Source organism: Daktulosphaira vitifoliae, unplaced genomic scaffold (assembly GCF_025091365.1).
Source record: "Daktulosphaira vitifoliae isolate Bord-2020 unplaced genomic scaffold, ASM2509136v1 Scaffold_3, whole genome shotgun sequence".
Lineage (NCBI taxonomy): Eukaryota > Metazoa > Arthropoda > Insecta > Hemiptera > Phylloxeridae > Daktulosphaira > Daktulosphaira vitifoliae.
Genome location: NW_026099574.1, coordinates 2,300,947 through 2,325,675, shown reverse-complemented (window position 1 = coordinate 2,325,675; position 24,729 = coordinate 2,300,947). Strand labels below are relative to the sequence as shown.

Below are 24,729 nucleotides of genomic sequence, written 5' to 3'. Positions count from 1 at the left end.
GTTGCCTAAATTGCAAAAATATCTTATTTGTTCAATATTGCATATCTAGGACTTCGTGCATTATTATATAGATATGAAAAAATGGTAGGACTTCAGCACTCGTAGATTCAAATTTCTAATTAAACCCATGTATTTTAAAAAGATGCTAATATTTTTATTTTTGAAGTGCATTAACAAAAATAACTAAATTCTGTAGTTTAATTTTTATTGATTATTAAAAGTTCAAAAATTTATTTTTACAACCTGAAAAATGTTTTTTTTAATTTTTGTAACTGAAGTAGAATGAATAATATTTCAAAATACGTACTTCTATTGTTAAAAATTAAAATGACTTCACAATAATAGATTAAAGTAGGGCCTAAAATAATATGTCTCCAGAATTAATAATGTGCGACTTAGTATCAAACATCAAAAACATTTTAGAATCATCCTTCATCCTATTCGAGTACCATGTGTTCCTGAATCTCTTGCCTTCAATGGGTTTTACCAAATGAATTCCATTTTAAATTTTAAGGGTTCCATTCTTGATCTAATTTGTTGTAACACTGATTCTGTTGTCGTTTGTGAATCTCTTGAACGATTTGTTCCACCTGATCCTTATCACCCTCCTCTTAATATTTTATTTCCCTATATCAATTTCCCCACTATTTTTAATAACTCGCACTCTTTTCACAACTTCAAAGAGGCTAATTACAATTGTATTATATCTTTTTTGTCTTCATACAATTGGGTCTCTACTTTATCTAACCTTGATTTAAATACTTCGGTTAATACCTTCACTGATGCACTCCATAATTCAATCTTGAAGTTTGTCCCTCTGTCCCACTTTTATAAATCGAGTTTCCCTCCATGGGTATCCAAAGAGCTCAAAACTTTAATGTATCGTAATAAACTTTGGTAGATCCTCTTTTTTGTGTTTTTGTTTTAAATTTCTATAAATAAAACAAATTCAATTAAATGAAGAAGCCCAAGAAGCACAAAATAAAGATTTAAAGTTATTGGGAGCATAACTCAAGGAAATGTCGTGAAAAAACTAATTTAGATATATTAAATTTGTTTTTATTAAGTTCAGATCCAGTAATTTTAAGTAAAAGAAAAAAACACAATTAATGCCAATTGAAGCACTTGCATTACTAAAATCACCAGATGTCCGGGTCTCTCTTCAATATGTCAAAGATGATGATGATGATGATAACAATGATTATGATGATGATAACCATGACTAATTTTAAACTTAAAATAATACATTTTTCTTTTATTAATAAATTGAATAGCTATTTCTGCCAAAATGTCTTTAAAATAAATAAATACCTATGTTAATATTATGTAAATGACTTTTTATATATCTGATGGACAAAAATAAAAATAATATTAATTTTAAGAATATATTTTTTTGCTCCATGATTTAATGCCAACTTTTGAAGCTCGTTGCCCCACTGTGCGTCGAATCGTTGAATCCGTGGATTGACTTGGTTGGAGTATATCTTCTCATTGTAAGTAAAATTATTTTATTGTTCAATGTCATTACATTTGTATTTTGCGGACGTCCGATTTAATTTAAATATGAAAGAATAAAAAGTAATTTTTCTTTTGGAAAGTTTAAAATGTATTACATTAGTCAAAAATTCAGGTATTTATCAATACATAACTTCATAAATTCTTTGCACTATTTCTTATTGAACATGTGCAGGTTGTGTATTTCGACGTTGAGTTATACCTCTTCTTCTACCACCTCTTCTAGCAGTAGGTAGTGCATACTTTACTCGTGTGACATTAACTGTCAATTCTAAAAATAGTTATAACAATAAATATAAGTTAATAAATGTTCAAATATACTTACTTTCTTGTTGTACTTTTTCCCGATGTTCTTTTATTGCATTCCCAAGAAGATTACAAATATTAGTAATAAAGTTATCCAGAGATAGACAAAGAGTTTTGGTTTGAACTAAAGTTCGACAAAGAGGACACACTTTACTTTTTTTCAACCAAGTATTTAAACAAATTTCACAAAATGTATGGCTGCAATTAATTGCACACGCCTAAAAAAAAAAACAAATTTTCATATTAAATTTTATATAAAATATTCATTTTCACAATTTATGACTAAATTTTATTTATTTCCCAAGTATAATAAGATATTTAAAATCATTTTTTTAATNATAATGAGATATTTAAAATCATTTTTTTAATCTAATTTATGGATGCGTAAAATTCAAGTTTTCTTGAACTAACATTTTGAGATAAAATATGTTTTATTTAAACTTCAAACCCAAATTCTAAAATGAAATAATTTTGTTGGTATAATTATGAAGTATGTGATTTTTTTTTCAGTCTCTTAGAAGCTAATTTATCAAAAACAAAATTTAAAAACTTATTTAAATTTTGGATAAAAAAAGTTACTAAATTATAAAATAATAATATATAGACAATGACATAGTAATATTTTTCATTTTACTTAAATTGCATTTTATTTTCATAAACAAACAAATTTACTTTAAAATGTCACACATCATGGTAAAGTAATGTAAATGTAAGTAAATTGAGTAATTGTAAAATCGTTTTTTATTTTAGAAGATTAAGCAAATTTTATTTTNAAGTAATTGTAAAATTGTTTTTTATCTTAGAAGATTAAGCAAATTTTATTTTAAATTGAAAATTTGTGTCTTCATATGTTTAGCAATCATATTAATTGTTAGTTCAAAATAAAAATATGTACATTTACCTAAAGAAAAGCATTTTAAATTACTTTACTAGATTTTACTATATGAATTTTACAATTGATTTTTAAACACATTTATTTACTTTTTTAACTAATAAAAAAAAAATTTCATTAGAAATTATTTTTTTAATTAAAATATTTTAGATTTACTTTTCAGAAATTTTATTTACAATTCTAGGACTAGAAAGTTCAAAAAGTTTTCAGATCTCTACTATCACTTTATATTATTTAACAATCTTAAAATTGATTAAAAAGTATTCCCTAATGCATTTTTTTAACTAAAGTAACATAATAAATTTGCTAAGAACTTTTAACATGATGACGTGTTATATTTACACTATTAATGGATTTAAATGTAAAAATAATACCTTAACCATTAATTCATTACAAATTGGACATTGAAAATCACTTTTTAGAACACTATAAACTTTTTCTTTGATTGTTTCTTCAATTTTTGATATTTGATCCAGAAAAAAAATTCAAACAAAAAAATTAACTTCTCAAAAAAAAAATAATAATTAAAGTATGTTGAAGCTATTAAATGACTTAACAAAGTTTAACTTAAAAATTTTATCTAGAAAATAGAATTACAAATGATAATAATTTGATAAATACCTCTTTTTAATGTAATTTAACATTAGCCTTAATACAATTGAAAGTTTAGGAAAAATAAGATAAATTAATTTTTTCAAAAATGTCTTAAATCCATAAGTGTTTTATTTTTTAATTAATATTTTTTCTTATCAAAATATTTAATAAAAGGAATAAGATTTATTTATTTTTAAAGCGTGATGAAGATGTTTCTAAAATATTTATAAAAATCAATTAAGACCACACATGACAATACATTATAAATTATATTTTTCTTAGAGATCTGAATTATAATTGTTATAATATAAAAAAATGTAATGGTTTATAAACAAAAATGTATGTTTATATGTAACTGCTTTTGATAATTACTTAATAATCAATGATCATATGGACATGATATTGTTACCAATGTTTCTAATGTTTAATTTAATACAATAGTAATATATAACCCAAAATTAATTTATAGCCCATTACGTGAACTCCATCCAAAAAATAAATAAATGAAGTTCATAGGTTATTCACATATATTTTATACAGGTAAATAAGTCCAGATTAAGACACAGTATATTTCATGTTATATACTAAGAATATCATGCGACTTTGCTTAAACAGGTGTAAAATTAAATAAAGTAAGTTAATAACAATATATATACTTATATAATCACATTGTTGTATTTTTAAAGTATTTTGGTAATCTAAATTCTTTTTTGTTAATTCATTATTAGCGAGTTTATGCTGCGGAAAAAATTTTTTGAATATGATTTAATTCAAAAATATAGGTTAATAAAACATGATTTTAGAACTAATTTAAAAACTAATACATTCTATATATATTTTTTTAATTATAGTAAATGTTAATAAAAAAAATTATTATTGTGTGAAAATAATATAATATGTATTAACCAGGGGCTAAGTTATTTTTACTTAAAATATATTTACTTTTAGAATTGTTTTTTTTTCAATTTTTTAACTTTTTTTGATTCTTGATTAATTATTTCATTAAATTTATCTAATTTAGCAGTTAGAAAACGCTTCATTAATGATTTTTCACTTTTCAGCTAAAATAAATCAACTAATAATTAAAAATTGGATTTAAATAAGTGATACGGTCACATTTTGTGCACAAATCTTAGTTCAGTTAATAACATTTAACAGCTTGGTCAGCATTCATGCTTATTACAGGGACCTGCTGACAATGTTAATATACACATTCTTACAGAAAACTGTTTGTGAAAATGTAGTGCAACGAGCAGTTGAGACCTACCATATGAATGTTTAACATCTAATTAATATTATTTGAACTTATTATTATTATTTAATTGTGATTTAAAAAATTATAATTCTCATGATGTTTATAGCACATTGTCATCTCCCTGATGGACATTCTCAACATATCTTGAATCCATAGATTATTATTATTATTTTATTTTATTATTAATAAACATTATTATTTGATTCCATTATACTTTAATTAGTTATTTCTAATGGGATATGTACCCAAATAGGATCGTATCATAAGTAAAAATTAAAAATAAATATATAATTTTTGTATTCATTTAAAGAAATGAATTGTAAAAAAAGATCATCCACAGAATTAAAACTTACAATATTGTCAACATAAGATTGACTTTTACTAGATTCATATTCTTCACCATATGCTTCATTATTTCATCTGAAAAATAAATACAATTGATTTAAACATCTAACTTTATAAAAATTAAACACAAAAAGCAGAGTAATTTTAAAAGAATAGGGTAATTATGAATGAAATATGACACANAATGCGTATAACAGTCTAGTCTAGACAACGGAATATGCGATAACGCGTGGCGTTTGGAGAGTTACAAACTTACAAACAAACAACAAACAACAAACATACACGTGAAACTAATAAAAGCGTGTTAAAAATAAAACAAACCGAAAAGATAAACACAATAATAAAAATCTTCGCATAATATCGCGGCCCTTTCGCTGGCGTCGACGACGCGATGTCCGGCGTGATCCTTGGACGACAAAAGGTTAGCAGCGTTGTAAGCGACGGTGCGCGGGTGCGAATCGGTTGGTCGACGTTGTCGCTTTCACAACAGGAGGAAGACTCTCGCACCATTTGCGGCGGGTCGTCGTCGGCCGTGCGGCATTTGCTGGACTTTGCACCGTAGCGTATAACACACGATGTTGGTCAGTCAAATACTCATAGTAAGGCGACGGCTGATAAAGGTGGCACGAGTCGCGGGGCATCGTGTATAACGAAGCGACGTGGGCCGTGTCAAATACCCCCCCGCCAAGCCGCCGGTCTACTTAATGACGGCCGGGAAGGCAATCGCGTATCGCAGTGAATGCCGCAAAACTCACGTTGTTTGTGGGAGATCTAAGGGGTGAGTGCGTGTATTCCAATTCCATAGGTTTCACCGCTGCTAATTTGGATGTTGCTACCGCTACTGTGCTGTTGCTGCCGTTATTGTTATTATCACCACTATTGTGCTATTGTTGCTGTTATTGTTGTTGCCGCTACTTTGTTGTTAAAAACGATGTCTCCTCCATGTTTGATGCTAAGGGTGGTGGTGTCAGCCTCTGTTCTCGGGCTGGCACTAGTAAAGTGAGTGATGTGTGTTCAATGAGCGTTGTGCGTCCCACCGTGTCATTAAAGCCGTAGCACAGTTTTTCACTATCTGTGATGATANCGCAGTTTTTCACTATCTGTGATGATTGTTCGCGCGTGTGTGGGTCGCCTGCTATAACTAGTGTTGATAGATCTACATCGGGTAGCGTGTGTCGAGTACTCGCTTTCCAACAAGCTGTAGTGCGTCGCGTCGCGCCCAAGTGAATTGTACTTGCAGCGTAGTCCCAGGAGACTTCCTATTCTGTTAGAAAGTCGTGTCCCAAGAGTACGTCACAGTACAGATTCTCTAAGATAACAGCCGTGAACTTTAGTTGTAGATCCGCAATTTTTGTTTAAACTTAGCTGTGCCGGCCGTGTTTGTTGTATGACCGTTAGCTAACCTAACTGGAGGTGTTTGTCCGTTGTGCACAATTCCAAATTTGTGAGCTGTTGCTCGAGTGGTATACGATTTTTGGGCTTGAGAGTCAAGTAAGGCCGTCACAAAGCCGTTGTCAAATTCCAGCTCCACAGCGGGAGTAGTAATTTTACGCGGACGTGTTTGTGCGGCAGTACTCAGGTGGTTAGCGGTTCGAACGGGGGGCGTTGAAACGGTTTGTTCGCCGGCAGTATTAATTACCATAAGCGGGTAGGCTGTCTCGGCTGATATCCCCCCCCACGGTGACCAACATATCGTTGGCCCGACTCACGCTATAATCGTTACCTATTGCGTCTACTATCGTGTGCCACGTATTTTGAATAACCTTATGGCCCTCATTGTGGATGAGGGGTGTGGTGGTGGTGAGTTGTGGAGCTACAGCGTGACCACTATAATGACAGTGGGGCTGTAGGGGTGATGATGAAGTTGATGAGAAAGTGGTGTGATTGTTTTTAAGGTTATTAAAAATAGTGGCATTGTGATCGCAGGCAGCGAATCCGTTGTCGATTGAACGTGCGGTTTGGCCGGCGCGCTGATTAATGCAATAATGTTTTGAGCGGAATTATGTTTGTTTGGCAAAATTCGGGTGGTATATGACTTTTGCGCTTGTGAGTCAAGTAATGCCGTCACAAAACCGTTGTAAAATTCAAATTCTACAGCGGGAGTTGTAATTTTACGCGGGCGTGTTTGTTTGGCAAAACTCTGGTGGTTTACAGTTCGAACGGGAGCGTCTAACGGTTTGTCCGCCGGCGGTGTCAATCGCCATAAGCGGGTAGGCCGTCTCGGCTGGTATCCCCTCCCCCACGGTGGCCAACATATCGTTGGCCCGACTCGCGCTATAGTCGTATAACACGGAGACTTATGTTTTCTCAGCCGTATGATTAATTTTTTTAAAGACCTTTAGGACCGCATTGAGCCCCTCACTGTGGGTGGGGGGTGCGGTAAGTGAATTTAAAGGGGCTACAGCTTGTCCTGCGTTGTGAGTGAGGGGCTGTAGTCGAGGTTGAGGGCCCGGGAATGGGCGAGGTGAAGTGGAAGATCGATAAAAATTTCGTCATTTTGACCGAGAGGAACGCGCTCGATTTCGTTATCGGTGAAGAGCGAACTAGTCGTTCGCGCTGCGCGTTGTTAAATTGCAATTTAAGGGGCATCGTGTATAACGAAGCGACGCGGGCCGTGTCAAATATTTTAAGCATAATCCTGAATTTTGCAAAAAAGCATTTTACCATAAATGCAAGTTTTTTTAAATATTTTTTGTGAGCAAAGCATAGTTTAAAAGTTAAAATTTAAAAAGGAATAATTTTTTTCATTTTTTAACAATATTATTCATTAAATGTAAAATCTATATTTAAAGTTTTATAAACAAATATTGTTCATACTCTGTTATTATCATATTAAGCGATTAGAAAGTTTATAATAAAAATAACTGACATGTATTAAAAGAATGAATTAAAATAATATTTTTCAGATAATATTGATTTAGATATAGTGTTTTTATTAATCAATTTATTTGATGGCGTTTAATAAAATAAACAATACATTTGATTATATTAGTGTATTGTTTATCCATATTCTACAAATTACTTACACACATGATGTCTTAAGAATAATCTTACTTCAATTTTTTATCTGTATTTGTTTGTAAAACAAATCTGTACAGATATTTATAACTTCCACTCCCATCTGCAAAGGAAATAACATCTCCATGATTTAAAACTTGATAATCATTTTGGTTATTAGGAATTTGCACACAATTTACATAAGTTTCATTACCTGTTCCCTGTAGTACAGATATTGTTGATCAACTTAGAATTAATTATTCTCTTTGATAGCTAAATTAATATAAACATGCAATAAAAATTTTAAGTCTTACATTGTGAGAAATAAGATATTGGCCATTGGATTTATTTATAAAACAATGTCGTCGTGAAATAGATTTATCTTCAATTACAAGTGAACAGGCAAGGGAACGTCCAATAACAAACTGAAGAGTTATAATATATCAATTTAACCATTTTAAAGAAAAATAAAGTATATTGTAAAATATAAAACAAAGTTAAGATGGCTTAAAGTTAATATAGATATTATTTTCATATAAAAATATATGTATTTTTAATAAGTTCATCTTAACACTTAAATTGAGTTTATTTCCTAAAGAAAAAATCTACCTCAGTCTCTCCAATAGGATAGTTAATGCCACTAGCCAAGCACTGTAATGTTGCATTACCAGTTATGTCAGAATAACTGTTACTTCTTTTTAAGCTCATTGTATTTTTTATCTCTTTTAAGATTTGTGGTATTCAGTTTCAAATCTATCATATAAATACACTTTAAAGTAGACTTAAAAGTAATGAAAGAATTTGTTTTGAATTAAAAACATTCGAAACTATGGTAGCACATGTTAATTACGTACTATTAATACAAAATAGAACAATTTTATAAAAGCTTATAGAAAATAATAATGTTAAACAAATAAATAACTGGAGTCAATTTTTTAGTTAATAAAAGTTATAACGTTTTTTACCTAGATCTTATAAACATGGTAGGACATTGATGCTTTATCAGTGAAGACTGTGATGATAGTAAATTGAGACTATTTGTTTGCATTATTACATGATAACATTTTACTATTTATTTTTTAATGGTTAGTAATTATTAATTAGTATAAGTTATGTCATAGTAAAATGAATAATAATAAATTCAAATATAGGCCAAAAAGTAAAAAATTTCTACTATGAGACACACAGAAGAGAAATGAATAAAATACAACAATTTCATGCAAATAATAAGAACTTTTATTAGAAAGTTAAAGTAGTGTTAATTTAATGTAGAACATGAAAAAACAAGTTTGTACACTAGTTAATATAGCTCACGTTTAATTAACAAGGTACACAATTCTAATTTTTCATTAAAATATAAAAGTTACAAAAAAAATACATAGAATCTAAAATAAATATTCACGATTAAATATATTATAAAATAATATTACAATACATAAAGTTATTAATATAATTATTACTTAAAAATGATGTCTATCATTGATATTATATCAGAATTATCAATTTAAAAATTGCGCGATTTTAAAGCGCATACGACAGCGGTCGTATTTCACCGATTGTATACGAATACACAAAAACACAAGGCGATGCACATGCGCGTACTACGACGAAAATGCAGACTATGATCGAGCATACCTCTTATTAATTTTACTATGAGTCATGCAATGTATAATAATGTAAAACTAAAAACAATTATTCTGTACAAAATTTATTAAGTATACAGGGTGTTCAGTAAGTCAGGAAACGGGTATCTATTGTTCTCATTGTTACAAACAATGAGAACAATAGAAACCCGTTTCCTGACTTACTGAACACCCTGTATAGTAAAACAGTAACAAAATTGAATCGTAATTGAAATGAATAGTCTTTGTTAGTTTTGCTCGTATTTTAATGCGTTCTTAATTTCTTATTCTAATTTCGTGATACATTCTAACATCTAAATACTTCAACATTATTAAATTTTTTATCATGTTTTGTGGTCATTTTCAAACCAAGCATCATCTCCACATGTTACTTTAGAAAATATGTTATAATTTCTATAAAATTCAGTTTTAACTTTAATTTAAAAAATTTGTATGGATTTTTTAAATGGATGTGATTAGTATATTGTTTAAATATTTTCTCATATACATTACAGGGAACAAATGCATTTTACCACCCCATCGAGTTTTTTCATATTTTTTTTTTTTTTAAACGTGTATTTTTCAATGTTTTTTTCAAAAGTGTTTGAAAAAATTGGTTTTCACCATGAAGATAAAAGAAAGTCCGAAATTTTTTTTTTTGCATAATAAAGTATATTACATCAGCTTTAATTTAGGATATATATAAAAGTGTCAGACTTTCCGGAACATTATCAAAAANTTAAAAAAATTAATTTTTTGTGAAAAAGTTGTCATTTTAAATCCCCCCTTGTGGGCAGGTTAAGGGTTAAATTTATAAAAAAAATATACCAAATAAAAGGTATTGATATTATGCATCTATATAAAAAAGAATTATATTGATATGTTCATTTTTGAAAAAGTTATTGTACTTTTAAGTAAAAAAAATGGAAAAAATGTCGATAATTAGCGATTTTTAAATTTGTAATTTTTTGGAGGTTTCCCCCTTTTACGGGGAACGAGGGAATTTTTTTCAATTTTTGAGGGTAATGTCTTCGACTAGATACGATTTGTGATCTTTTGACGTATCATTGAAAGAAATCGGTTCGGTGAGAGCTGAGAAAAAGTGGTAACAGACACAAAAAAAAAATAAATAAATAAACACATCTTAGTAAAAATAAGCTAAAATCGAAGCTAAAATATTTAGTTTTTACAAAAATTGTATTAATATAAAGATATTGATCAAAATATCTGAGGTAGCTATTGAAAATTTAGTCAATCATTTATACTATTTAACAAACGAATGTGTAGCTTTTTCATTGTTTGATAGGATAAGTGTTGATTAAAATCAAAATGGTATAACAAATGAAAACACTTGCTGAAATTGACGAAGAATAAAAAGACTACCATATAAAAAACTTGTCTTTAAATTTAAGTCAAGTACCTTTATTTTTAGTAAATATGTGATGATAATGTATTAATATCCCTGTTTAATGGATATTCAAAGAATATTTTTTAACGATAAAAAATTAAAAATATTTTACATATACACCCATTGGTGTAGATACGATTATTTTCTGAGGAGGTTTAAACCTCTAACCCCCAACCCCCTTATCTACGCCACTGAATACACTCATACACTATACAGTGTACACACTGACTGTATACAGTGGTCAAGCTCTCGCAAATAACAACAAGGTAAACAAATTGTTAAGAAGCTAAAAGTAGTAAAAGATTTAGCTGAAAGGGGCATAAAACATACAAGATTTTAATAAAAGTAAAACAAGAAACGAATCACAAAAACAGTTATTGTTATAATTTAATATATATATTTTTGAAAAGGTTACTTAATATTATTTTTAATAATATTTTTTTTAGGTGGTACAAGATTATAGAACTCAATACCCTCAGGCGAATAAAAAAGTTTTGAATCAGGCGTATAATAAATAAATTCTTTGATTTCAATAGTAAATGATATAGAATAAACTGTTTTATAAAAGAATTGGGCAAATATTTAGACTGTTTTTATCAGTTTTAAGCAAAATTATCTAATAACCTTTTTTATTTAAAATATTATTTTAAAAAAATTTTATGCTTAAATTTTTTTTTATAATACGAAAATTAAACTAGATAATTACAAAAAACCAAATAGTTGGAAATTTTCATAAATAACGAGTATTGTGGAGTTTTATTATTTTAACCAAAAAGTATTAACTAAACGCGAAATTGTAAGAAGAGCTTTTTTATAGAAAATTTCAATAGCTACAAGATTATATATCATAATATTTTTCGTAAAACTAAGTCTGTAGCCTAAAAATGTAAAACACTGAAATTTTTCATATTTTTCCAAAACTTTGACCTTTATGAGTGCCCAGTTAATTAAGTAGTATAAAAAAAATACGATTTTTGTAAAAAAATTCTTTTTTATATTTTTAACTTTATAATGCTCTAACTTTTTGAAAGATGTATGGATCAATATAATTTTTTTTTTATAGATGCATGATGTCTTTACCTATCATTTGGTATATATTTTTTTTATATCTGACCCTTTACCTGCCCACAGGGGGGGATTTAAAATGACAACTTTTTCACAAAAAATTTACTTTTTCAACTTAAATTTTGAAACTGTTCCGGAAAGTCTAACACTTTTATTTATATGTTAAATTAAAGTTAATGTAATCTACTATATTATGGTAAAAAAAAATTTCGGACTTTATTTTATCTTCACAGTGAAAATGGCTACCAAATTCTATTATTATGTGAAAATTCTCGATTTTATTTTTTACATTTTTAACTTTATAATGCTATGACATATTTAAAAGTGTATGGATCAACATTATTTTTTTATGAGAAATAATATTTTCTAATAATCCCTTTTTCATTCTACATACTTTATCTTAATTAGGATATTAATAATGAACTAGCAGATAATGTAGCTTTTGGAATAGTCCACCAATTTTTTAAATATTAAACAGTATCTAAAGATTTGCATCGAAGCGTTTTTTTTTTATAGTGATTTTAATCACTTGATCCATCTATACCACGTCACCACTGTGCCGCGACCCCCCTGTGCTGGGTTTTTTAGAATATAAAAGCATATTCCTAAAAAATAAAATCACGTAATGTAATGTATTATGTTTTGTAAAAATGTAATTATATATATATAAAATTACATATAATAATGTAATATTGTACTTTTAATGAGAAAAAATGAATAATTGTTTGATTATCAATTATGATTATAAATTAAAATATTTAACTCTATACGTATATTTGACAAAACTTCAAATAATCATAATGCAAATGAAAAAAAAACTCAACCATTATTTAATGAATTGACTGCATATTTTTAATCGAGTTAGTTAAATTTAAAACTAATTATCTTAACAGAAGATTTAAGTAAGTTTATGATTAATCATAAACTATTGTCCACTGTTAACTTATAACTGCCTTGTGTTTATTTATTTGACTAGAGCGTAGGAATATTGCAACAAAATACTTGGGAACTCTAATTACATCATTTTTTACCTAATCTAAAAAATATTTCTATACAACAAGAAATACAAATTAATTCATTTTTGGTATTTTATATGGTAGAATTTTAGGAGACAAAGCCCCCTCAAGTCTCTCCAGATTGCGGTCAAATCCAAACTGGACTGAATTAATTTCGTTGCCCACCTTTGAACAATGAAATGATATTAAATCATATTTTTGTTTGATTTCATGAGACTAATTGCAATGACAGTTTTAGAGAATGGGATACCGAATATCTTTATAAACACATCTGTTTAATGACGAATCCTATCATCAGTGAAACGTACCCCTATATTTTTTAACTAATTAAATGTTATAATATTAATGATATAGCATGTAAAAGATTTTACGTCTGAAAATTGGAATCGTTCTTCTTTCCCTTCCAAAAAAAATAATTTAAGGGCTCACACCAGTTATGTAACTGGTTGTTTTAGTTCAAAGCCCCCTTTATTACCTTTATGTACCTATTTTATCAAAAGTCGGATACATTTCGGGGATCTTTATTGTAATAATTATTCGTTAATACACAATAATCAATTATAACGCTATTTTATTATATTAATTAATATTTATTAATTAGTGATAAGGGTTATATTTTTCCATCAGTTATTATATTGCTACGATATTCATCTACTCCGAAATTTGATAATTTTTTAATCGATTTCGCGAAAAATCGATATTCGGACCAATCAATTAATAGTCCTATTCGGAGTATTCATCGTCGTAGTAAAATCCAAATTTTTGTAACCCGGTATTCGTAGTAATTATTGTCGGAGTAAATGTATTCGGAGGATTTTTTTACAGTGTCGGAGTAAATGAATGTCGGGGCATCATCAGTTCGTGGCAATCTCCGTAACCCATCATTAATCATGACCGAAGTAGATAAAATGTCGAATATTCCATGAAATGTTGTTATTTTTCACTCCATGAAAATATAAAACTTAACCTACATTTTAATTATTTGATTTATACAAATTGATGAGCCGCTTACCAAACGTTCTATTCTTCTAGAATTTTCTTTCTAGTTACAATACTTCTCGAGAAATTAAAAGAACTTTTATTCTTTTGAGATGGTAAGTAAAGTATTTTAAAAAATGAATACGCTTATTATTAAACGTTTTAAAAAATACCTTACTTTATACACAAGAAAATTTTAATTTCAAAAAAGGTTTGCCTTTATAATATTTAAATATTAAAGAAGTTAAATTAAATATTTTTGTTATCTATACTATTGATTTAAAAACCTTATTTATTTATTTATAATGTTAGTCACGATCATTCATAGAATAAATTTTTATGTTAAACCTTAATAGCATGTTCGTTCATTGATAGTACATTCATTGCTGCATGTGCTATACCAATAATATGAAAATTATATTATTATGTATTTGTGCTATTTAATATCACATTTATTGATTGATGCCTCTATTTAATATATTTTAAAGAAATCTCATGCAAAAAAAATTAATTAATATTATTTAGTGCCATTCAAATATGTAGCCCCTAGTATATTTGTTTTAAATGATGAATTTATAAATTTTTTACAAGGCATCTATTGCAACCAAATTTCGACCTTTATTCGATAGAGTATTGGTGAAAAAAGTAGAAGCTTTGAAACAAACTAAAGGAGGTATAATGTTGCCTGAAAATTCTGCTAAAAAGGTTTTGGAAGGAACTGTTGTTGCAGTAGGCCCGGGAGGACGAAATCAGGTATTTAATTAGTCTATTAAATTTCTATGTAATCATTGATAAATAAATAATAAAAATTTAATTTAATATTTTAGGAAGGGAGTATTGTACCAATGGATATAAAAGTAGGTGATAGAGTATTGTTGCCTGAATATGGTGGAACTAAACTTCAATTAGAGGAAGATGATTCTTATACTATCTTCAAAGAATCAGATTTGCTTGCTAAAATCGAACAATAAAGAAATTCCAAATTATGACTGATTAATTTAGTAGATAATAGTTATTATAAACATTTGAATATTTTTCTCTTGTGAAAGTGTCAACTATATCAGCTCCAATAATAACTATATTACTTATTATTATTTCTTTTCCAACTTGTTTTAATAAAAATGTTAATTTCAATGAGTTGCTTATAATGTTAATATAAGATTTTTTATGTATGTTTAAAATAGATTTATTAGTTTTCAAAACATAGTTTTTTTATGTATAAATAATATTTTGTGTTACTTATTAAAATAAAAAACTCATTATAATGAGTATTAGTATCAATGATATCTGACAGTGGTTAAAATCAATATCATAAAAAAACATTTTGATGCAAATTTGTGAATAGTGTTTCATTTTTAGAAGAAATTATTGAATTATTCCAAAAGCGACATGAACATTTTCTTATTTATAACCTAATTATAACTTTGACATTTACAAGTATAATATATAAATACTTACTAGTAATTACATTAAAAGATAAGTAAAGAAATCCTTACAAACCAAATACTCAATTAAGTTCAGGTATCAATAACGGGCTAGGTATATAGTTTTGAGTAATGGTCAGGTATCAGGAACATCTACTATTTTATAATTCATTTCATAATTTGAAATAAATACTAGAGTTGCAACAATCGAAGGGTCCTATATGATTGTACTAGTATCACCACTTTTTTAGCTGTCACTGAACCAATTTTCTTTAACAATACGTCAAAATATTACAAATTGTATCTAATTGATGACATTACCCTAAAAAATTGAAAAAATTTCCTCCATTTACTATAAATGAGTGAAAATTTCCAAAAAAATTACAATTTTAATTACACTAGTTTACAACAAAATTGACCTATGACTTATGATAGTCATTTTTTATGTAAAATCGTCCACTGAGTCCGAAAATGAAGTCCAAAATACAAAAAGTAGAACAGTTTTTGAGTTATTGCGAAATTAGCGTTTTTCGTGTACCGCGAAAAAACGTTTTCATTATATTCTAAATATCTTTAATTGCATTCAACCGATTTTCATTTTTTTTACATAAAATTAAACAATATTAATTTACCTATAACTTTTATCTGAATCAATTTTTTATCTGACTCTTTTCTCGTTTGCTATCTACGAATTTACCACTGAATTTTTATCATTTCTTTCAAATTGTCAGAAAAAATTCAAAGTTTTACGTAAAATACACCAATAAAAAATAAATTTATCAACAATAATTTCAATACACGTCATACTCTAATACATAACAAAGAAAATGATATATTATTTTGTAAAATTGATAAAAAAATGAATAAGTTATGCGCGATTGAAAAATAAAACAAATTTCCTAAAATGCAAACATCATGTCAAAACCAGTTCCACATTTACTCTCAGTTAAATATCCTGTTTTTCCAAAAGGAAAAAAGAATATAGTGAATCACCCGAACCAAGTAATCATGCCGAGTGTAAGACTGACATTAGTTTTCAACATGAAAAAATTCCGAAGCTTTTTACCCAAACTGAACTTAATGATTTAATAAGACATTTGAAACTCTCAAAGGAAAAATCAGAGTTATTGGCGTCAAGATTGCAAGAATAAAATTGATTAAAATCACAAGTAAAAGTTACATTTTACCGAAGTCGTCAGAAATATTATGCTCAATATTATATAAAAAAAAAAAAATGTTTGTTATTGTAACGACATTTACGGTTTGTTTAAAGAATTTGGTGAGCCATATGATCCAACCGAATGGCGTTTGTTTTTTGATATCAATAAACTAAGTCTGAAAGCAGTTTTACTGCACAAAGGAAACATCAAACTTTCAATTCCATTAGCGCATGCTGTAAATATGAAAGAATCGTATGAATCAATGGCTATCTCTAATTACTTTCTCTAATCAACACAATTGGAAAATTTTGGGCAAACCTTAATTATAGAGAAATAANTTAGGAAACTTCAAAATTTTAAATTATAGAGAAATAGTAGACGATTTATTGATAAACTATTCAAAAATAGGTAAACAGTACATTTTATAATTTTATTATTTTTTGAATAAAAGAAACATGTATATTTTTAATTTTATCGGAAATAGGGATGAACATGTCATTGAAAATACATTTTCTTCATGCACACTTAGATTTTTTCCTGAAAATCTTGGAAATGAAAGCGATGAGCATGGTGAACGTTTTTATCAACAAATAAATGATATAGAATGTCGTTACTATGGGTTTTGGGATGAAACAATGATGGGTGACTATTATTGGTTTCTTATAAGAGAAAACAATGAAACATATAAAAGAAATATTAAGACTAATGCGTCCTATTTTTAATTAAATAAAAATTATTCTTTGGTTATCATAAAACTAATTACAAAAAATATAGTGAAAATTATAATTGTTTTCCTTTTTGTAAAACTTAATTATTTATTTTATCGATTATATGTTAAATTTAGTATATTTAAAATAATTTTTTAAATACATGCAAAAACAATTTCAATTTTATTAATTCTATAGAAAATTACTTAATATTTTTAGAGAATTATCATTTTTTTTTAAATGCGAAAATTTATCACAACCCCGCCAAACTGTAAAATTAACTCAATTTAAAAATGTCCCAATAAAACTATATGAAATAACCTTAAGTTATTTAAAAAATCGAAATTTTGTTTTGAAAAGTAGTATTGTGAGTAATTTTCCTATATTTTATAAAAAAAATTATAGCATCGAATTAGAAAACTCTGATTTTAGGAAATTTGTTTTATTTTTCAATCGCGCATAACTTCTTCATTTTTTTATCAATTTTACAAAATAATATATCATTTTCTTTGTTATGTATTAGAGTATGACGTCTATTGAAATTATTGTTGATAAATTTATTTTTTATTGGTGTATTTTACGTAAAACTTTGAATTTTTTCTGACAATTTGAAAGAAATGATAAAAATTCAGTGGTAAATTCGTAGATAGCAAACGAGAAAAGAGTCAGATAAAAAATTGATTCAGATAAAAGTTATAGGTAAATTAATATTGTTTAATTTTATGTAAAAAAAATGAAAATCGGTTGAATGCAATTAAAGATATTTAGAATATAATGAAAACGTTTTTTCGCGGTACACGAAAAACGCTAATTTCGCAATAACTCAAAAACTGTTCTACTTTTTGTATTTTGGACTTCATTTTCGGACTCAGTGGACGATTTTACATAAAAAATGACTATCATAAGTCATAGGTCAGAAAATTTTTTTTTATTTGTAAACTAGTGTTATCAGTAATTTTTGAAATTTTTTTTGCTTTTTTTTCTTAAAACTACAATAACTTTTTCAAAAATGAACAATATAATTTTTTTCTATTGAAACCTTAGACATTTAATATCATTTTTATTTGAAAATCTAACATAACCTGCTCACAAGGGGGGATTTAAAATAGTAACTTTTTTTACAAAACTCAACTTTACTTTTGAAAATGTATATATAATAATCATATATATAATATTGTGTTCTTTAAACATATCAAATTATAACTTATATCATGTACTATAAAATGAAAAAAATTCTTCTATCGACTTATCTTCTATACGCATATAGCTGCCGTAATTAAAAATATGATATTTTTGTGTTAAAAATTTTAATTTTCAAATTTAAATTGCTATAACTTTTTGAAATATGTATGGATCAATACAATTTTTTTTTCATAACTACTGTATGTTTACTTCTTTCTTTCGACATACTTTTTTTTAATCTGGCCATTTTCTTTAATACAGTGGGTATTTAAATTTGTAAAACTGCCATAACTTATTAAAAAATGAACAAATTACAATAATTTTTTTTTATATTGAAACCTTAAATATATATATATATATCCTTTTCATTTTATATAAATTTTTTGAAAATCTGACTCTAAACCTGCCCATGGGGGTATTCAAAAAAACAATTTTTCACACAAGTTAAGCTTTTTTAATTTAATTTTTGAAAATGTTCTGAAAATATTAACACGTTTATTTAATCTTAAATTAAAGCTTATATTATATTCTTTACTATGAAAAAAAATTCGAAATATAGATTTTTTTCTTGGTGAAAATTGCTACTGTCCTCAATAATATGCTATTTTTATGTTAAAATTCTGGATTTTGTATTTTATTTTATTTTAAAATATCGTACTAGGGGAATACACTGACTTTCATGAATATATATAGTTTAATTGACATAGAATAAAGTTCATAAGACATAAGAAGTTAAACTTTTTTAAATTTTTTTTTTGCTTTTTGTAAGTCGAAAAAGTAACTTTAAATGCTAAATCAGCTTAAATTGCTAATTTATCATGTGTCGACAGTGACAAACAGTTGCCGAAACGGTAACACTTATGTCTTTCACACTTAAAATACGAAGTTCTAGTTTATGGCTATTAATATTTAGAAAAAAATTTTCAAATCATTTAATTTTTATCTCATTTAGATTCAATAACTTTAATAAATATCTAGGATCCCATCACTCTAGTCTCCCCTAGCGAGAAGAAATTTCTTATTTATATTAATATTATTTTACTATATGGTTTTTTTTGTGGCTACGATTTATTTTCCCAACCCTCTCTTGATCTACTTTATTCAACGATACGTTAAATTATTACAATTCGTATTTAGTTGAATATATTACACTCAAAAATAGAAAAACAATCCCTTAATCAAATAAAAAATAGTTTAACCCGCTTTCTCCATATAAGCAATTAAAATTACTGTTCCGTTTTTCTTACTTGTATGTACGACCCTATTATTTACATTATGTGCTATGTGGAACCGGTAATTTTTTTATTTTTATTATTAATTAATATTTATAAATATAATTAATTCTGTAGCTACGATAATAGAATTATGAACAAATTTTAAAGACTCAACATTTATCACCTTGTTAATGATATATCTATTGACTACGTTTTGGCCTAATAATGTGAGACTAAAGGTGTCATATCCCTATTACAAAAATAATTATACAGCGAAAAATATTGTCTTTTGTTTTGAGGGGGAAATAAACAATTTTTTTATAGATATTATCCCAAAACAAAATCCTAATTACGTTGCTAATAAATGATCCATCCACAAAAATATTCATTATGATCATATACTTTCCAAATTCGATTTCCGTGACAGTTTTTCTTTTTTGGCCACTCCCCGAGAAATGGCATTTATGGGATAATTTTTTGAATCTAGTTAGTATTTTCAATAAGACCCACTTCTTATTTGAAAAATATTTCTTGTGTTGTTCTTTGTTGAATAGAGCCACTAAAAATTTCTACACTCTAGTTGAAGTTAATTTTTATTAGGTTATACGTTAAAAATTTAACTTTATAAAAATTATTTTTAAACATAATAAACAATGAATGAAAAATCTAGTATTTAGTGATATGTGCGAATTTTTAATATTTTTACAGAGTATAATATACCATAAAAAAATTAATATACTATGTTCATTTTCAAAATCGAAACTGAATTTACTATGTATACCTAAGTATAGTCTATGGGTAAAACACTACTGTCGCTGATTATGTGAAATATATTTTATTATTACCCTAAACTCTACATTGGAGTTGCAAGAATGGTTTCCCAGTTAAGAATTGATCTCCAAAAATTTAAGAAACTATATGTATTATTATCTAAAAATATTTTAGAGAGGGAATGATTTTAGCACCCCAAAAAATGAATTTAAGAAGCACCACAGACTAAAATGTAGTTATATTATAAAACTATATTGTAATCTGTGTTGATACCACAAAATTGATTTTATACATTCAGTGTTATTAATTTTCTTTGCGTGTATTCTGTTATCAATATTCTTAATCCGTTTTACATCCTTCGATTTTCCGTAATAATATAGTGGACCTCTTTCACATGTTAAGGAGTTAAAAATGGTTTTTGGCCAAGCCAATGATGGACAGGACAGGTATTATGAATGCTTGCACCAGAGATCAGACACGTCAATGAGAAAATCATAAAGAAAATATTGTTGGTAAACTGGGAATCGAACCTGGAACACCGTGTGAAGAAATATACTTTTTTACTCATTAGACTAGGCCGACCCTTACTTCATTGTTATCAATAAATTTTAAATTATCACTGAAGACGTTATTTATTTACTAATTTATAAAAAAAATGAAATTATTGCTTGATTATTACTTGTTTTAAGAATAAATTATACTTTTTTACTTAGTTTTATCAATTTTTAAGTATATTTAATGTTAAAAATATAGTTTTATTCCTTTTAAATGGCAAAATGCAATGATTGGCGTAAATATAGTAGAACTACATGGCCAATTCCAACAATTCAACAAATATTTCTTCCCGAGTTCAAAATTAAATCATATGTAAATGAAAATACCTTCCAGGTACTTAATTTTAAATAATATTATACATCTAGATCAAAACTGAATAAATTAAATTAATTTAAACTATTTTCTATCAAATTATATTCTAATATACATTATACAATTCTTAGATTTTTGTTTTTATAGTTTTAGTCTCTTTTATGTGTAGTAATATACAAATATATTGAATTTATGTATAGATTTTTTAATTTTTTAAAAGAGTAACTAAAAATTGTAGAACTACTAAATTTATTGCTATATTTTATCATTTTTTACCAATTTAGTATTTAACTTTTTTGAAATTTTGGTACCAAAAATACATTTATTTTTATTGATGTGTACTCTTTAAACTATATATCATTGATATACAAGAAGATTAATGGATGTCCTGTGATTAATACTTTTTATATCAAAACTATTAAAAAATTTTAATTATTACTATACCCCAATATTATATATTAATGATAATTAATATTATTATATATACTTAGTTTATTTCTAAAAATTAAGTTTGTTGTATTAAGAAAATGTTCAATTTTATTTAAGAAGTTTTTTTCATATAATTAAATTATTATTCATTTTTAATTTTAATAATTTCTATTAAACTTATTAATTAAAAAAAAAATAATATAAAATTCTAAATAATAATTTTTTTTTTGTCAATAACATTAAAAAATTAATTTTTGTATTATGAGAAAATTTGTTACTGACTATTTAAAAAAAAGAAATTTACAATTATATAATTAAACTTTTGTTCATATAGGTTATGCAATTTATTTGCAAAGGAGCATTTGGAAAAGTATACAAAGTAAAACATTTAGATTCCAACAAAATATATGCTATGAAAATTCTTAAAAAGGCAATGGTAATTATTTAAAAATAAATAAATTATTTACCAATAAAAATTTAATTTATATAGAGAAGTATGCTGTGGTCTATTCAATAACGTAGTATTGCCAAATGTGCCTCATCAATAGTTTGATATTTGATAATATTATTTTCATTAATACAATTTATTTATAACAAGTTGTTTAGAAAAGTTTTATGTATAAGTCTATCAAACACATTTTTGATTAACCTTGTAATTTTAATATAAAATTTAGGCTGCTTTGAAAGGTTAGTTTAAATTGCAGAGCTAATTACTCTAATTTAACAAGTATACTTTTATAAAAATTCATAGATTTATGCAGTGGCAGAACCACCTTTTTTAAAGGGGGTTATTAATTTATAAATTTTCATTATTTCATGACATTTTTTTTATTGATCAAAAACATTCTTAGCTGTATTTCTAAAAAATATTATGCAAAACTAAAAAATTCAAACATTACAATTCATTTGAGAAATGGGGTGTGGGTAATTTCTATCTCTTCATAGTTATGTCACTAGATTCATGATTTTCAGAATATAAAAATGGGAACTTGTCTGGTTGTTTTAAGGTATCATTTAATTAAAATAAAAGAAACATATTACAAATAAATTTTTTTAAACTAGAAGCCAAATATCTACTAAGAGTATAATTTTCCAATTAAATTAAAAAAACAGTGGAGTTGTGTTATATTTGAATCCAGTATAGATGATATCTGACAGTGATTAAAATCACTATCATAAAAAATGCTTCGATGCAAATCTGTAAATAGTTTTTAATTTTAAGAAATTGGTTGATTATTCTAAAAGAATAATTAACTCCTATTTCTATCATTATTTCTAATTAGTAATTGATTTATAAGTTTAATTTATGAATAAATATCTATTAAAATAATTCAACGTAGTATGAAGTTGATATTTAATAATTTAGTATTGTAATTTTTTCGGAGAATTTATAAAAAATTATAAAGTAGTTATTACTTTTACAGCAAACATGTATAAAAATTGAAGGACTTGACACAGAACTTTTTTGATAATAATTTTTGTTGTTAATTATGAAAAAATGGTCTGAAAAAAAATTTACATCAGTGTAAAAAAGATACTTTTTAAATAGTTATAAATATTTCAATTGTATCATATATTGTATCACCAAGAATTAGATAGAAATTATTAATATTTGTTTTGAAATAATTTATTACAATAAAAAAATAATTAAAAACATAAAAAAATTGTTTTTAAATTATTACAGATTTTTATTTTAATATGTTAAAAATAATCAGTGCAAAATATAATTTTTAACTTATTTTTTTGGTATTTTAAAGTTGATTTTTTTTTTAAAGTTTATAGTAAAAAAAGTTGAATTTGTTACCATAACTTTAAGCTCAACTTCAAGTTTGAAATTTATATTATTATAAATAAAAAATTTCATGAGAATAAAAAAATTGTATAGTTAATATGCAATCAGGAAATTGTATAATTACTATTTACTATAAATTTATCAGAAAAGCTCAATATTTTTTTTGAATTTATATTGTAATAGATTAAAATAGAAATCATAGTAATCATTTCCAAGTAATTTTTGGTGATTAAGAATATTCTACAATTGAAATATTCAGAACATAATTAATTTTTTATCATAATTTTTAATCATAATTAATGATTTACTTTAACTAAAAAATCATATAGTAAAAAATCTTTAATATAAATAAAAAATGTTTTCAAACAAGGGGAGACTACAGTAATGAGGTCCTTGATTTTTATTAAAGTTATTGAATCTAAATGAAATAAAATTCAAATAATTTAAAATTTTTTTTCTAACTCATAAATTTTTGTAAAGTATTTTAAAATAAAATAAAATACAAAATCAAAAATTTTATCACAAAAATAGCATACGGTAGAAATTTTCATCATAAAGACAAAATGAAGTTCGAAATTTTTTTTTTCCTTACTAAAGTATATTATATATGCTTTAATTTAAGGTATATATAAAAGTGTCAGTATTTCCGGGACACTTTCAAAATTTAAGTTGAAAAAGTTATCATTTTGTATCCCTTCCTGTGGGCAGGTAAGGATCAAATTAAAAAAAATATATATACAAAATGATACATCTTCCGCATCTATAAATAAAAATTATATTGATTTGTTCATTTTTGAAAAAGTTATGACAGTTTTAAATAAAAAAAATTTCGAAAATTAGCGATTTTTAAATTTGTAATTTTTTTGGAGGTTTCCCTCATTTACGGGGAACGAGGGAAATTTTTTCAATTTTTGATGGTAATGTCTTCGACTATATATGATTTGTGATCTTTTGACGTATCGTTGAAAGAAATTAGTTCGGTGAGAGCTTTAAAAAAGTGGTAACAGATACAAAAAAAAAAATCATAATAAAATAAACATATCAAAGTAAAATTAATACCTTCTCAGGTTTGCATTGAAGCTAAAAAATCCTATTCTTGAGAAAAAATAATTTAAAAATTTATGACAGTAATATAAAATATAACTCATGTAACTTTAAAGTTCTATTTATTTAACATTCAATAATATTCA

General features: G+C 26.0%; 4 protein-coding genes across 9 annotated transcripts in view; 2 read left to right on the top strand and 2 right to left on the bottom strand.

Annotated features, from left to right (window-relative positions):
- Positions 1–1,043: 1,043 nt before the first annotated feature.
- LOC126901130 (E3 ubiquitin-protein ligase RNF8-like) lies at positions 1,044–3,179 on the bottom strand. The gene is made up of 3 exons (XM_050677377.1): positions 3,088–3,179; positions 1,841–2,039; positions 1,044–1,786 (listed from the first exon to the last, which is right to left on the bottom strand). Exons 1-3 carry the CDS (start codon positions 3,094–3,096, stop codon positions 1,674–1,676), a joined length of 321 nt encoding a protein of 106 aa, XP_050533334.1. The 5' UTR covers positions 3,097–3,179; the 3' UTR covers positions 1,044–1,673.
- On the bottom strand, positions 3,089–8,937 carry LOC126901129 (proliferation marker protein Ki-67-like). Of its 3 annotated transcripts, XM_050677375.1 has the most exons (6): positions 8,514–8,937; positions 8,219–8,329; positions 7,978–8,125; positions 4,916–4,985; positions 4,250–4,368; positions 3,104–3,215 (listed from the first exon to the last, which is right to left on the bottom strand). In XM_050677375.1, the coding sequence occupies exons 1-5, from the start codon at positions 8,610–8,612 to the stop codon at positions 4,365–4,367; spliced, it is 432 nt and encodes a 143-aa protein (XP_050533332.1). In that variant the 5' UTR covers positions 8,613–8,937; the 3' UTR covers positions 3,104–3,215; positions 4,250–4,364. The 3 variants fall into 3 exon arrangements, with proteins under 3 accessions (XP_050533331.1, XP_050533332.1, XP_050533333.1); XM_050677374.1 differs by lacking the exon at positions 4,250–4,368 and having other exon boundaries at positions 3,089–3,164; XM_050677376.1 differs by lacking the exons at positions 3,104–3,215; positions 4,250–4,368 and having other exon boundaries at positions 4,916–4,982; positions 7,962–8,125.
- Positions 8,938–13,964: 5,027 nt separating this feature from the next.
- LOC126901984 (10 kDa heat shock protein, mitochondrial-like) lies at positions 13,965–15,279 on the top strand. The gene is made up of 3 exons (XM_050678989.1): positions 13,965–14,109; positions 14,585–14,746; positions 14,821–15,279. Exons 1-3 carry the CDS (start codon positions 14,107–14,109, stop codon positions 14,962–14,964), a joined length of 309 nt encoding a protein of 102 aa, XP_050534946.1. The 5' UTR covers positions 13,965–14,106; the 3' UTR covers positions 14,965–15,279.
- A 5,504-nt stretch (positions 15,280–20,783) lies between these two features.
- Positions 20,784–24,729, top strand: part of LOC126901983 (serine/threonine-protein kinase S6KL-like) — a 40,745-nt gene continuing 36,799 nt past the window's right edge. The window contains exons 1-2 of one of the 4 annotated variants that reach the window (XM_050678987.1): positions 20,784–21,339; positions 22,082–22,183. In XM_050678987.1, the coding sequence (XP_050534944.1) occupies positions 21,220–21,339; positions 22,082–22,183 (222 nt within the window). In that variant the 5' untranslated portion in view covers positions 20,784–21,219. The remainder of the gene's footprint in view (positions 21,340–22,081; positions 22,184–24,729) is intronic. The other 3 variants (XM_050678985.1, XR_007703161.1, XM_050678986.1) reach the window with 3 other exon arrangements.